This window comes from Notothenia rossii, assembly GCF_949606895.1.
Source record: "Notothenia rossii genome assembly, chromosome: 3".
In the NCBI taxonomy this organism is placed as follows: domain Eukaryota; kingdom Metazoa; phylum Chordata; class Actinopteri; order Perciformes; family Nototheniidae; genus Notothenia; species Notothenia rossii.
In genome coordinates this window covers 8,906,655-8,920,737 of record NC_136901.1, presented here as the reverse complement: position 1 = coordinate 8,920,737, position 14,083 = coordinate 8,906,655, and the positions used below count along the sequence as shown (strand labels likewise).

General features: G+C 42.1%; 2 protein-coding genes across 5 annotated transcripts; one reads left to right on the top strand and one right to left on the bottom strand.

Moving 5' to 3' along the window:
• Positions 1–102: 102 nt before the first annotated feature.
• Positions 103–7,470, bottom strand: dhrsx (dehydrogenase/reductase (SDR family) X-linked). 2 transcript variants are annotated; one of them, XM_079669688.1, is made up of 7 exons: positions 7,325–7,470; positions 2,128–2,235; positions 1,807–1,875; positions 1,268–1,369; positions 972–1,179; positions 655–862; positions 103–571 (listed from the first exon to the last, which is right to left on the bottom strand). In XM_079669688.1, exons 1-7 carry the CDS (start codon positions 7,422–7,424, stop codon positions 398–400), a joined length of 969 nt encoding a protein of 322 aa, XP_079525814.1. In that variant the 5' UTR covers positions 7,425–7,470; the 3' UTR covers positions 103–397. The 2 variants fall into 2 exon arrangements, with proteins under 2 accessions (XP_079525814.1, XP_079525813.1); XM_079669687.1 differs by lacking the exons at positions 103–571; positions 655–862; positions 972–1,179; ... (1 more) ...; positions 1,807–1,875; positions 2,128–2,235 and adding an exon at positions 2,371–4,971 and having other exon boundaries at positions 7,325–7,454.
• On the top strand, positions 1,792–11,785 carry LOC307032023 (uncharacterized protein). Of its 3 annotated transcripts, none has more exons than XM_079669691.1 (10): positions 1,792–1,900; positions 9,362–9,499; positions 10,112–10,141; positions 10,428–10,472; positions 10,555–10,584; positions 10,797–10,826; positions 11,009–11,050; positions 11,251–11,271; positions 11,462–11,596; positions 11,673–11,785. In XM_079669691.1, exons 2-9 carry the CDS (start codon positions 9,439–9,441, stop codon positions 11,572–11,574), a joined length of 372 nt encoding a protein of 123 aa, XP_079525817.1. In that variant the 5' UTR covers positions 1,792–1,900; positions 9,362–9,438; the 3' UTR covers positions 11,575–11,596; positions 11,673–11,785. The 3 variants fall into 3 exon arrangements, with proteins under 3 accessions (XP_079525817.1, XP_079525815.1, XP_079525816.1); XM_079669689.1 differs by lacking the exon at positions 1,792–1,900 and adding an exon at positions 6,404–6,479; XM_079669690.1 differs by lacking the exon at positions 1,792–1,900 and adding an exon at positions 7,513–7,567.
• The last annotated feature ends 2,298 nt before the right edge of the window (positions 11,786–14,083 follow it).

Here is a 14,083-nt window from a genome sequence, read left to right as displayed (position 1 = left end):
ATATCTGGATGGGTTTGGTATCACTCATTTCAGATAGATTGTTAAACCAAACCAAATAATTTATATATAACACATTTAAATAACTTCAGAATTCTGGGACTCTTCGAGGCTCTATGTTTATTAACAAGGTAATACATTGGACAATCTGTTGGTATAATATGTACAATAAAACCCAGTGGAAAAAGGCTTGAATCACAGTGATCATTGTAAACCATTTCTGCGCATTATAATCAATAAATTAGACATTTGATTAGAATACATTCTAAAGGTGATACACAATAAAATGTTAGTCATTTGGCATCTCAAGCATTGAACCGTACCACAGTATAAACCATCATAATACTATCATTCAATCTCCTTCCTCTTATTATTATTATCCGCATAATCTCCAGACCTCCTAAAGGCCCACCAGCTCGCAGCTCTTCTTCCACAGCTCGGCCTGCAGCTCAGAGTCGTATGACAGGGGGGAGGACTGCCTCTTCTCCCCGTTGTAGAGGTAACACCCCCCCACCCCCTCCATCTCAGAGGCGGCCGCAGCGTAGACGGAGATGGACGCTCCCTCTGCCGGAGTCTGAGGTAGGAAACCGTGATCAGAAAAATTAGACACTGGTAATATTGTAAACTTAACATCACGTGTTGTTTTCCTCGCTGTACCCTGAACAGGATCTTGGCCACAGGTTTCTTCATGGCCTGAGCGAGGCTCCACAGGTTGTCGTACAGCGCCGTGTCCACCATGCCAGGGTCCACGGCGTTGGCGATCACCGGGAACCCCCCCGTCATCATCTGCTCCTGCAGGTAGTAGGTGAAGAGGACCAGGGCCAGTTTGCTCTGTGAGTAGGCCCCATGGGAGCTGTAGCAGATCCTGGGGGAGGGGGGACATATCAATTATCATTCTGACATATTTTGTTTTTTTAAGATAGAGAAAAACAGAGAAAGCTTGGGGTGTGAGTTTAAAAAGTCTGATGTCATACCTCCTGTTTAGGTCGTCCAGTTGCACCACCCCTGCGTAGTGAGTAGCGGAGGACATGTTGATGATCCTGGAGCAGGAGCCCCCCCGCCCCGACCTCTTCAGAGTGTCTAGCAGCAGGTTGGTCAGCAGGAAGTGGCCCAGGTAGTTGAGCTCAAAGTGGAACTCAAAGCCGTCCTCCGTGTTCCTCTCAGGCACCATCATGGTCCCCGCTGCAGCACACAGAGGACAGGTTAGTGCCAATCTGTTATAATGGATACTGTGACCCCCCCAACCCCCAACCCCTGCAGTGCACCCTACCATTGTTCACCAGCACGTGGAGCGGGAGGCGGCGCTGTTTGAACGCCTGGGCAAAGTTCCGCACCGACTTCAGCGAGGTGAGGTCTATGTAGACAAACTCAGCTGTGAACACAAAGCCACACAACACAGGGTTGATTATGGGTACGAAAACCTAACGTTAAAGTAACAAAGGTGTCTACAGCTATGTTCAGGATTGCTCTCTGCGTAAGTGATCTCTCCATGTGGATAAAAAGAAGAGGACTTTAGATATCATGTCTCCTGTTGCCCTGGGCTCATGTCCTCTGCACATCTTTATTTAGATACCGGCTATAACACAAATATATCTCTCTCATATAAAGCTTTACTCGTGGTTATAAAAGCTTTTCCCCTCTGTGGGACTAATAAAGGTATTCTGATATTCATTATTAATATTCAAACTGGACCTAATGTTTTATATTACTAGTAAGGATTTGATGGCTGTTTTAATAACTGAAACTATCCAGACTGCAGTTATTTAAACCTTTGTAATCTGCATTGATGTGTTGGGACAGAGACGTTACCTTTCCTCTCGCATCCTTCCTCCTTGATCCTCCTGACGGCGGCGGCCCCCTCCTCCTTCTCGTTCCCAGCTGGAGGTGATGGAGATCACAGAGGGTGGGTGTCCAGCACAAATTAACTCACGCACAATGACTAACGCTCATCTGTTCACAGTACTACCTATTAAAGATGTTCACTACACAAGGTAGGCTGCGGCCAAACTCTCTGAAACATTGTAAATGTAGAAATAGAAGCTGCACTGAAGAGATGTAGTTAACATGTATTAGAAGGGGTAGCAGGTCGATGTAATGAGACTAGAGGCATGTGAATGGACAGTAGCATACCTATGATAACATGCATGCCAAGGCTGGCCAGGTGTCTCGCTGTCTCATAACCCATCCCTCTGGTCCCCCCCGTCACAATGGCCACCCTTCCATCCTGCCTGGGTAAGACTGTAGGAGGAGAGAGCACCACAGCATTATGAAGCCTGCATTTACCTGCTTTTCTGGAGTCAGGGCAAATATGATGTTATACAATCAAAATGTATTCAAAGAGAAGCAACAATAAAGGAACATCAACCAGTCAGGCACATTTTGAAAACAAAATCTTTACTTTTTTAACATTTCCTTCACATCATAAAAGTGCCAGTGTTCTGCAAAGCAAGTCATTTTTAAAACTCTGCCATTGATAGGTTTTGCAATATCTATATACAGTACAAAATCCAGCCCCAAAGTTCAGTCAAAGAGCCTAATTCTTTTTTTAATATTCCTAATTGATTACATAATAATCAAGATATCCCAGCTGCTTCTGCTGTTTCTGTTAACTACATTTTCTGTACAGACTTAGTAAAATCCAAAATAAGTTATTTTAATACATAATTTAGGTATTTGGTAATATACAAAAATAATGTGGGAAATGAAAACTTTGATAGCACGAGATGAAAAGCAGATTACTTAAGCCATTAGGATTCATCCACAGACATTGAAGTGATAACAATCTTCTCATCTGAAATGTTTTAAAGATATGCAACAAGGCATTTCCCCACAGTGTATTAATAGTGTGCCGGGAGTCATCTGCACTCTTTAGCAAACAGTCATTCCACCGGCGGACCGAGACTACAGTTTCCTTCCCAAACATTGTCCAAGTCATCCTCACAGGGTTCAGGCTCATAGTAGCTCCGCGAGTTCTCGTACAGGAAGACCTGGTGATCCACTAAAGCTGGAGCTATGCGGTTCCTCTTCCCACACAGAACAGTCCCAGAGGAGCTCAGCAGCCGGTGGCATGGCACACTGGTGGCGGGAACACACCAGTACTTCTGCAGCACCTTGGGGAGGGTGGGGAACAAGAGAGCATGGCTGGACCACCACAGCAAAGGGTCTTCATTCAGACCCAGGACTCTCTGTGATTTGTAGTTGCTCAGCTCCTCCACCACCTGTGCGTGCAGCTCCTCCTGGCTCTGGTCTGCATCGGACTGACAGAATATGGCGGCCAAAGGGTTCTCTTGGGTTGCGCTGCCGGCGGACTCTCTGTGAGGCCTTTTGCTCGGTGGCTCGTCAGACACCACGGAGAAATCTTCAACGCATGGTGGCCGCTCTCCAATCTGCTTCTCGAGGATTGCTTTCGCCTCCTCTACGATGTTACTCTCCACCTTGGAGCGCTCCTGTGTGGACAGGAAAGGAAGCTTTTTGTACCGGGGATCCAGGAACGTAGCGATGTTCAGGAACGTTGAGATTTCTTGTGACAGCTGTGTGTTTTGTGAATAAGTGCTTGATAGGACCTTTGCTATGACTTCTTTGGCCATGCCGATCTCTTTGAGGTCCCCTTCGTTGACCTTAAGGGTGGTGTTCAACAACATATGAAGCACCGGCCTGACCATGCTAATGGTTGGGTACCTGCAGGAAGTGAACATATTTGCCACTACTTTAAAAGGCTGGAGCACTTCAATCAAGCCCTCTAAAAAGGTCCAGTCAGGGCCATCGAAGCTGAAATGATGGCTGCTGGAGCCCTCGATCAGTGTTGCAGTTACAGCCACCTGTTGCTCCTTCAGTCTTTGTAGCATCGCCAATGTGGCCAACCAAGACCTGCCCCTGTCTGTGATGAGTGGGCATTGAGCGAGGCCATGCTGCTTCTGCCTCTCCCTCAGCAGGTAGATTGTCGGTTCTCTAAAGTGATCAACAAGTTTGCGGCAACTTCCCAAAAAGCTGTCGACTCGCGGCAGCTGGAGCGCTTCATCCAGGGCGCGATTGACGGTGTGTCCAAGGCAAGGCATTTCTACTGACAGCTCCAGGAGAGAGCATGCTTTCACTATGTCCACAGAACCATTTGTGTTGGCCCCAATGACTTTATGAGTTATCCCCCATTCAACAAAAGTTTCATACATCGCTCTGGTGATGTTCTCAGCTGTGTTGTCGTCCTGCACTTCAAACGTTTTAAGGCACTTGTTGGTCATGGAGAAACCAGTTGCACTGTTGTGATTAACTGAATGCATTGAAAGGGAAATGTATGTCCTGTTCTGGGTTTGGCTTTGCCAGAGGTCTGTAGTGACCCCACAATTCAGAACCCCAGCAAGCTCATTAAACACCATGTCCCGGGTTCGGCAGTACATCTGAGGAAGCATCTTCAGTGCCAGATCGCTCTTGCTCGGTGGGGAGTATCCAGGATCGACGGTGCTCATCAAGGTCTTGAAAGTAGGCTCTTCCACTACGGACACAGGGTACAACCCCTCACAGATGAAGTTGATGACAGCTATTGTCAGATCATTATGTCGTCTGTTTTCATAGTTTAGGTTCTGCCTTAGGTTGGTGTCCTGGGATGGTTGCTGAACGTGTGTTCCTGTAGGCTCGGTCTTTATCCTGGAGAATGCTGTGGCAAACGCCTCGCGCATCTGATCCGTGTTGCTCTTCACAAACTCACTGAACTCCACAGGGTGGTTCTTCTCAAGGTGGTACGAAAGATTGGACGTGTTTCCAGAGTAAGCTATTTGACTCATACATACTCGACAGTATATTCGTTTCCAGTGCAGAATGCAGCCATCTGCATCTGTGTCGAAGCCAAAGTATTTCCAGACTTTGCTTTTTGCCCGTGGGTGTGCTACCAGATTGAGGCCAGAGCATGAAGGTCCTGAGCTTTTACCCTCCATGGGTTCCTTTGGTTAGCAATCCACTTGGATGCCTTCACTTACTGAGCACCTAACAAGAATAGTGAAATAGACATTTGAGGATGTTGATTAGACATTCTAGCTATTTGTGAAGCTATGCTGACTGAAATGGGATTTTGTAATCCATCAGAAATGTTAACATGCACACAAGAAAAACTTGATTACAGTGATAGATCAGAACTTGGGGAATTGCTAAAAACTTCACATTAGACATCAGGAAGGAGGATTCATTACAGGACCGTAGCTCGGTGTACATAATAAACTGGTAACTGAGTTTATTTAAGAAGGTGTAATAACTTGATGGACAGTTATGAGACATGGAATTGGATTTGATTAAGTGCATGCAGAAACAGTTTAAGAGGGTAGTTCAATATTTGGATAAATATGCAAATTAGCTTTCTTAACAAAAGTTGGTTGAGACATTCATTTCATTCTGCAGTTTCTGGGCTAAGATGACCATCTTTTGGCTGCACCTAAAGAGCCAGGCAGAACAACTGGAATGTTTGCTTTATTTGTTCACATACGATCTAGTAGTCATGATGCAGGATATTCCATAAAAACACCAAGAATGCATGAAATCCCCTTTATAACTTTTAAATAGCCGGCATTCTTTGTAAGATTACGAGTGTATAAAGCTCCTCTCAATCCATTTCACAGTCTGGGGACACAATGGTCCTTTTTCTCTGTGTATTGATCCCTTTCTACTTCATCACATGCTCTTACCCCCTGATCCCACCGGAAGCGTCTGCGCCGTTTTTAGCGATCGCGGCCACTCTAGTCAATGGGTGCTATTCCACCAGACCCGCTGCGCCGCGCTGCGCCGCGCTGTGCCGCGGCTTGAAGCGTCCCAGAAGCTCCTCGCCGCAAGGAATTTCTAAAATATAGGATGAATCCTATTTTTGACGCGGCGCGGCGCAGGCTGGAAGTGGAACGTTCATCCGAAAATATTGGCGATGTCGTTGGCTGTCCAGCCTCAGCTCAGCCACGAGGTGATGAAAATCACCTTGTTTTCTCCTTTGCTGGTTTGGGGGGTGCACCCAAAACCGGCTCCTTCTCCCCCCCCACCCCCCCCCGTAGTCTTTCAAGTAGGAGAATACATGCCAGCGTTCTCCTCCGGTTTACAGGCACTGATGAATGCATATTTTTTTACCACTAAAATACAGCAACACATCTTTGATTCTTGTCGTTTATAACTGGAATATTACAATTATTATTAACTGTGTCTGTAGTCTACAACACAACAAAATAGGAAATAACAACAATAAACACGATTTAAACAGACACAAACATAAACCATGTAACTACGTAGCCTAACTACTTGTAGAAGTACAAATGTCCAGGAAATATTCCAAAATCAACAACAACTGCGAGGCTGCACACACGACGCTCCGCTTCCGCAACGTTTTGAAACGCGCCTGGTGGGTTATGACGCAGGAGGAGAGCGCGGCGCAGCCTCAGCGCAGCGCAGCGCAGCGCAGACGCTTCCGGTGGGATCAGGGGGTTACGCAAAATACTCCGAAGTCAAAACAACATCACACAGTGAGTGTCTAATACTATAAGATAGCAGCTAATAAAGTGTTCATTGTTTTCAGTGTTTTGATCCACTCACTAGGAAATAAACTTCAGTTAAAAGTCTGTTGTTTGTTTTATAGTGATATATACAGTATATGTTACGGGTAAAAACATTAGTTTTAGAAGTGTTTGCATACAAGCACTATATCAATATCCTTATCCATATGGTTAAAGTATTTAGACTTACTTTTTTTATACACGTACACTCAGACATTTAAGTAGAATGGACAAACCTGTTTTGGGTTACATATGTGATTCATAATTATGATTGGAAGCATGTTATCTATTCTAGACTAGAGCACTTGTATTAGACAGTATGGCAGTGACATGCATTTATAGAGAGTCTCACCAAACTTTTTTAAGAAAAGCAACAATTACCTTGTTGTGCCTTTTTGAAAGTACACAAATAAACATTATGGAAATCTGCTTTAATAATTTGTAATAGTTAGAGATTAAACATACATGATCCTTCTGCAGTGGCGTTTTACAGATTTGGTCCACATGGTTTCTGTTATTGTTTTCATAGAAGATTATAATAAACTAACGTTATAACAAGTGAACGACACCTCGTCATTTATTCAGATGGATGCCGAAATCATTAGAAGACACCATCATTACATTTTAATAACTCAGGATCCATCAACTATGTTTTTATGTAGATGAAATGAGATAATCTATTTGTAAATTGTCGCATTTCTAACGGAGTCCGGAATAGAAACCGAACGTACTGTAACTAGCTGAAATATACAAAACAAATATATAACGTTAGATTTGCAGGAAGCAGACATTTTTAAGATATCATTTGACCTGACCTGGTAGTGTAAAAGACTTGTTGAAAGTCTGATAGATGAGGACTTTAATTCCGCATAGATAGAGCCGCAGCAGAGGCAGCAGCACTGACAGCAGCCACATTCCTCCGCCTGGTCCGGAAGCGGTGCTCCTTGATAATGAGTCCGGCTCGGCGCCTGCACGGGATTTATTTGCCCATGGTTCCGCCTCAGATAAACTGCGTCACAAGACCATTCACAAGAAGCCACAAAGCTGCAGATTAACTGGTGAGCAGAAGCTGGAGAAGTATTCAAATCCATTATTTAAGTAAAAATAATACACTGTAAAAGTACTGAATTTAATATGGTGCTGAAAGTATTGGGATAAAAAAAAATACACATTGCAGAAAATATGTAAATGTGAAAGCAGCAAATCTTTATATTTGACCAGCTGGTGCTATGAAATGTGTTCCCCCACACATACTTAAAGGGGATCTATTATTCAAAATCCACGTGTTCATGTATTTTCTACATCAACTTGTGTCCCCTCTGTGTAAAGAGATTCTGAAAGTTTCAGGAAAAAAGATTCTCTCTCTTTTTGTCCTGATCCATTTATATAAAAACCTGTCTGAAAATGAGCTGATCAGATTTTGGACACTTTATGATATCATAACGATTTTTTGACTTGTGTAACCATCAGCCAATAACCAACCAAGGTAACCCCCCCTCCCCATTATCACCTGAATCTCCTCCTCGAGCACCATTGTGTTATTTTTAACCAAATATCTCTCAGAGGGGCGTGGGGAGGGGCTCCTTATTTTCATCTAAAGTAAGAGACAGAGAATCAGCACTTTGGAAACAGGGCTGAAACAGAGGGGATTATGGGATGCTACAATGCACGATCTGTTTGGTATTTCGAGCCAAACACTTCAGAGACATGTTTTGTATATATCTGTGACCTATAATATATTGATGAAAAACAGTATAATAGATGACCTTTAAGCAAAAATGGCCACCAATTAGTTTTCTGTCTAATTTACTCATTTAAATAGTAGTCGAGTAGAAGTATGAAGGGGTAAGTAAGACATTTCTCACGTAAAGGACAAGTACCTTAAATGTGTACTTGAGTAAATGTACTTGGTTACTTTCCAACACTACTGTTAAACCAAGATCTTGTTTTTGGCATTTCCCTTTGATCCCAATGTTTCTTTGACCAAAGTGTTGCATTGTATCGCCGCCGAAAGCAGTTGTGGTTTTCCGAATAAGTGGTGTAGACGTGTTGGCGGGGAGACTGCATTAAAGTGATGAATGTTGACTTGTGTTTTATATTCCAAAAGGCTCATGGACAGACGTGCAGCTGAATACCATAAACCAAAGGATTTGTATCCCTAGTCTTGTTTACTGCTATTTTTCTTTGGCCTGGATATATGAATTTGATTTGTTATGGGGACAAAGGGGGGTCATCTAATGCATTCAGGCTATATTTGACCTTTGGTGCCATGTCTCCTTTTAATAAGCTTGAAACTGTTTGAAAGGGAGCATTCAATTATTTGATGTTGCAGTCACACTTGACACCCAGCGGGGGGGGGGGGGGGGATTTGGCTGTGAACTGACCTTTACTAATTCAGTGGTAGGGGTAAATTATGGGCTGTAACTGTACTCAATCTACACAAGAAACTCTTTCGTATTTTTCCAAATGAATGACTCCATTAAGATGAAAACCATCTCATTTTATAGGCAACCAAGCAACAGTCGATCCAACACGGAGCATTTTCATTGGCTGGGACCAACACATAGTTCATGCAATGGTTTCTAAAAAAATAAATAAACACTTTAATGGTAGGCTGTGGATTCTAATCAGTTACCTGTTATGATATGTACATTCCTGAATACAATTATGAACAAGGTAATTTCACAATTGTTACTTATGGTCCATAACAAATTATGCAAAACACCAACAGGGAGGCTCCTTGTAATGTTGATACTACAAAACAAGACAAGCTCACCACTAATTGTTCTGTTTGTTTTGAAATCATCTGTTTTCGTCAAGTTAATTTTTTCGCAATATCTCTGTTGTAACAGCCTGCCCCACCCGGCGTGTTCTTTAAAAGGTGGAGGTCAGCTGCACCTCTGGATCTCTTAGAGGAAACACCGTCACCATGAGGTTCAGTCTGATCGTCGCTTTCCTGCTGCTGGTCTCTGGGACTGTCTCAGCCAGAGGTAAGGTTTAACTTCTGGGGGTCTTCTCCATAAATGTCGTTTTTGAATTTTTTTATTTCATTAAAAGGCATTACTTTCCTCTTTAGATACATTTTCTACGTTTGTTTCCACTATGTATGCTTTCTTTCTATGTTCCATGTACCACCCACAAAGTGCTGGAGCATAACTAACATGCCTAGCCTAGGGTATATTTAATAAACTAAGTTAAATGCTAAATCTCTGCTGTTATATTACTTATTATATGTTTTTATTGTAACAGAATGATAAATCCAAGCATAGGTAACGCTCAGCTACACACTGATTATTCAAAGGGTGTCAGACGGGGTGCAGTTTGTTAATAAAGGTCACCAATAAAACATTTTATTTTGTCCAGATGTACTGGTTATGGTCAGTTATAATATTCCTAGTTTTTCCATCCATTCATCCTTTATCTGTTCTACATATAAAAGCTTTTTATCATGAGGGGAGAGATTACACATACACACCCTTATTTCAAATAACAACCACAAATCCCCTCTCCCTCCCATCTCCCACTCGTTTCACAACAACCTAAAGCAGGGAGTGGACCTTAAATCTTGTGTTGTAATGACTTCTTCTGTCTTTCTCAATCAGGGTCCCTATTTGATGGTTTTTTCGGCAGAGGTGAGTTGCTTCAGTAAATGCAAAATATTGATAAACACTTTGAATGTCAAATTCAAACCCAGCGAATCAATGAAGTTGAATTCTCCTCACTGTAGTTCTAGTTAATAGAATGACTTGATGTTGTTTTTCTAATCTGTAGCAATCACCCAATCTCTAATTTATAAATGAATGGTTGTTTCCCGACTAAAGACAGTAAAGGTTGTTAGCATGAATCAGCAGTTTGATGCTCTCACTGCTCATGTGACCTCAAAGCAATGAGAGGAATAAAAACGTCTTTACTTTCCAGGATCCTCCTCGGGACAAGCCAAACCGGAACCGACTAAACCCACTGGTGAGAACTCTTCACTAGAACACATTCCCACCTCATTACGCAGGTTATTCAATCTTTATTTTTTCTTTTCTTTTCTTTTCAGGGTTCGATCTGGCTGATGCTCTCGGTCCAGGTAATTATTTCTGATATTTATACTACTAAGCTTTGTGTAAATTGACTTTATTCAGCTGGTGGCAGTGCTTCATTTATTGTCCACAAGAGGGCAGCAGAACCACCCAAACGCACAGCACTGGCGTCACCTTTAAAAACCTTTTATTGAAATATACTGTAAAAAAATGCCAAAAGAAAGTGTGCCATTATCTATTATACGTTTGTGCTCCTCAGATCCCAAACCTACTAAGCTTGCTGGAGGAAGTGAGTAAATCCTCCCTTATTTAATAAATCGACATACAAAAGGATATTAATGTGGGGTAAAAAAATAATTCTAGAAACACAGCATTGTAGGTAAAACTGTATTTTTTCATTTTACATCTCTCTTTATGTATCAAATTAGTTACAACAGAAAAGTATGACAAACATTTATTTTGTCATTTCAGACGCCGACTCTGGATTCAGTATTGATCACGCTCTCCGTCCAGGTAGACTCATTTGTTGAATACAGACCTCTCCCCTGCTACAGAGTAATTGTACATTATACGCTTTAATGCTGTTATTTTACAGAGACGTTGAAGCTCACGTTACACATTTATCTGATTTGTTGGTGATAAGCACCTCCGACATAACCTCCCTATGGTTGTTATTGATAACTAATATTGTATCAATGCTCTTGTTCCAACAGCTGTTGCACCCAGTGCTGGATGTAAGTCTGCTTTTATTCTGATATCATTCGTTTACAGAGATATGATACTAGAGGTAGGGGACCACAGGGATTCTAGCCTTTGCAGACCATTTACATGCACTGGATACTACCTGTCTTTTATTCATAGGCTTCTATGTTATTTCTTCACTTGTGACCAAAATCAGTGACACCTTTCTTCGCCTTCTCTCAGGTAACCTGGAGTTAGTCCAAAAGCTGAAGAAGGTCATTGAGAATCAGGACGACGAGCTGCGCCTGCTGAAGCAGCTCACTGCCCCCAAATCTCGCTTCTACGGGAGAAGCTGAGTGTGGAGGTTCAGGACAACTTGTGAGTAAAATATATTTTAATCTAATCAAACAAAGTGGCAGATTTATTTCACTCAGTCTTGCTTGTGTTTTTTCAGACATGAGGAGGAGGCTCGGATGACGACATCTTCCTGAACTTCTTCAAATAGATATAGAACAGCGTGTCATCATGAAAGGAAGAGTACTATCAATAAAGATGAGCAATGGTGAACTTCTGTGTGCCAATCATTACAATAATCTAAACATGATTTTGGTTTTGAATGAGTCTATTCATGCGTTCACATTCAGGACACAGGGGCCGAGAAGGGTTTCAAAGTGAAGTCATTTTTATTCAAATGTAATCAAAAGGAAACTCAGGAAAGGTTGCTGTAAGATAAAATCGTAGGTTATAAAAACTACTATTCAGTTTAAAATGATCTTAAAAAATATGCACCTAAAATGCAACACTAAATGTCTATATAAGAACAAATCAAAACTAAAGGTGGGCTGAGGCCAGTCAATGGGGTGGCAGGCTACTTCACGTGCCGCTAGGGTGCATCCAAATACTCACCAGATGCAGTCACAGCCAACAGGCCCCTCACGCGTGCCCCCCGGTACTCTTCACCACAAACAGTGAGGCTTACTAGGCCCCCCCTAACCCCCCAATGACCGGCACTCAGCTTTACTAAAACAAACAAACTGAAACGAGGTTAAACAAAAGGATCCCAGTTGGTTAAATAATGATAAACAGGTCAAGTATAAGTGTAAGACAAATGCAAAACTAATCAAACTACTAAATAAACCAAAACACAGTAAACAAACAAAACTAAGCAAAACAAAAGATGTTAACAGTATAAACAAAAATAACTAAGTCTAGAGAACAGAACAAAACAGCAGTAAGTGAACCCAAAAGTAATGGTTAAATGAAGGTTAAAAATAGCTCACCATGTGGCAGACAAACAATTCGGGTGCTCCATTGCTTACAGGAAAAGGTTTTGGATACTGAGCTTCAAGATAATCTGCAAGGATGTAGCAAGTTAGCATACAAATACTAGCAGAACTGAGAAAAGTATCCTATATTTTAGTTAGGCAGCCTACCTGTACCAGCGACCGTGACGGCAGAGCCAAAGGGACGCAGGTGGCTTTTATATTCTAATGAGGGGGGTGTTTGGGGGAGGAGTCAGGCCTTGAGGTGCACTACTCACTACATTAGTACAAAAAAAAGTTATTAGGAATATATAAATGCACTCAAATTACCCCTACAGACGTTGACTATCGAAAACAGACTAATTGAACTGTATTCCACAGTAATTATATCACTGGTACAGGCTATGTAATATAAAGAAATATTCCCCAGGTCAAAATATTTGATTTGATTTTGTCTGTACAACCACCCCAGTAATGTTCCTGTGACTATGATGTGTGTGTACAGCTCCACCTGGTGGTCACTCACTGCACATGCTCTCCCTCCTGTCTGCAGAGCAGGTTCAACACTTTTGTTTAGGTCAAACCATAGACGGGTCAAACACACCTAATAGTTAATTAAGTTTTCCAGTCGTTTTCCATGTATGTATTTAATACATTCTTTTAAACTACATTCTTTGAACTTTTTTATGTAACTCCCAAACAATAGCAAGCTTCACAGTCAAATAGCTTAGAGAGATACACAACCGCTCAGCAACCCTAAAGTCTTAAGTTCGATCCTCGTGAGGTGTAGTGATTTTTGAAAGCCAACACCCAAAGTGAAGAATTAGATTAGAAAATGAAATGGAGAAGAGCCACAACAAATGGCTCAGAGAGATCCAACATTGCCCCGAAAGCTGTTGGTTGTTAGTTCAATCCTTGTGAGGTGCATTTTTTCTTAAAGTCCATCATCCCAAATAAAAAGCTAAAAACACTTCAAAACATTCTCATACTGTGTCAGGTCAAATGGCTCAGAGCGTTAGAAGACTGACGGTGAGACTGAAGGTTGCCGGTTCAAGGCTCTTCAGGTCCAGTCATCTTTAACAAACCCAAATGAACCATAAACTACAAGACAATAACGTCTTAAGTCAAATAAGAGGTGCTTGAGCTGTGTTTTAAAAAAATCCAAACCTGAGGGGAAAATCTCAGAGAGGCCAGGGAACATCTAACTGTGTCAGGTCGGATGGCTCACTGTGATAAGAACCCGTCTTGGAGACCAGAGAACGTGAGTTCAAACCTCGGGTGGTCCACTGGGTTTAAAGATCCCAGGAGTTTGAGTCTTGTGCCATGCAGAGTTTTAAGGTGTCTTTCCCTTGATGAAGAAGTCAAATACAAGTAAAAGCAGAGAACTGTTATCAGGTCTCATAGCTCAAGGAGATAGAAGGGTGGTTGGTAGACCAGAGGTTGCAGGTTTGAGCCTTATACGATGCAGAGATGGAGAAGGATAACGATAAAGGGATACATAAATAGGATGTTGGTTAAGTGAATAGAAGAAAGGAGGGTTAGGAAGTAAGAGAGTATTGAATAGGATACTATCTTAAGAACTGGAAATGAACAAAAGAGACAA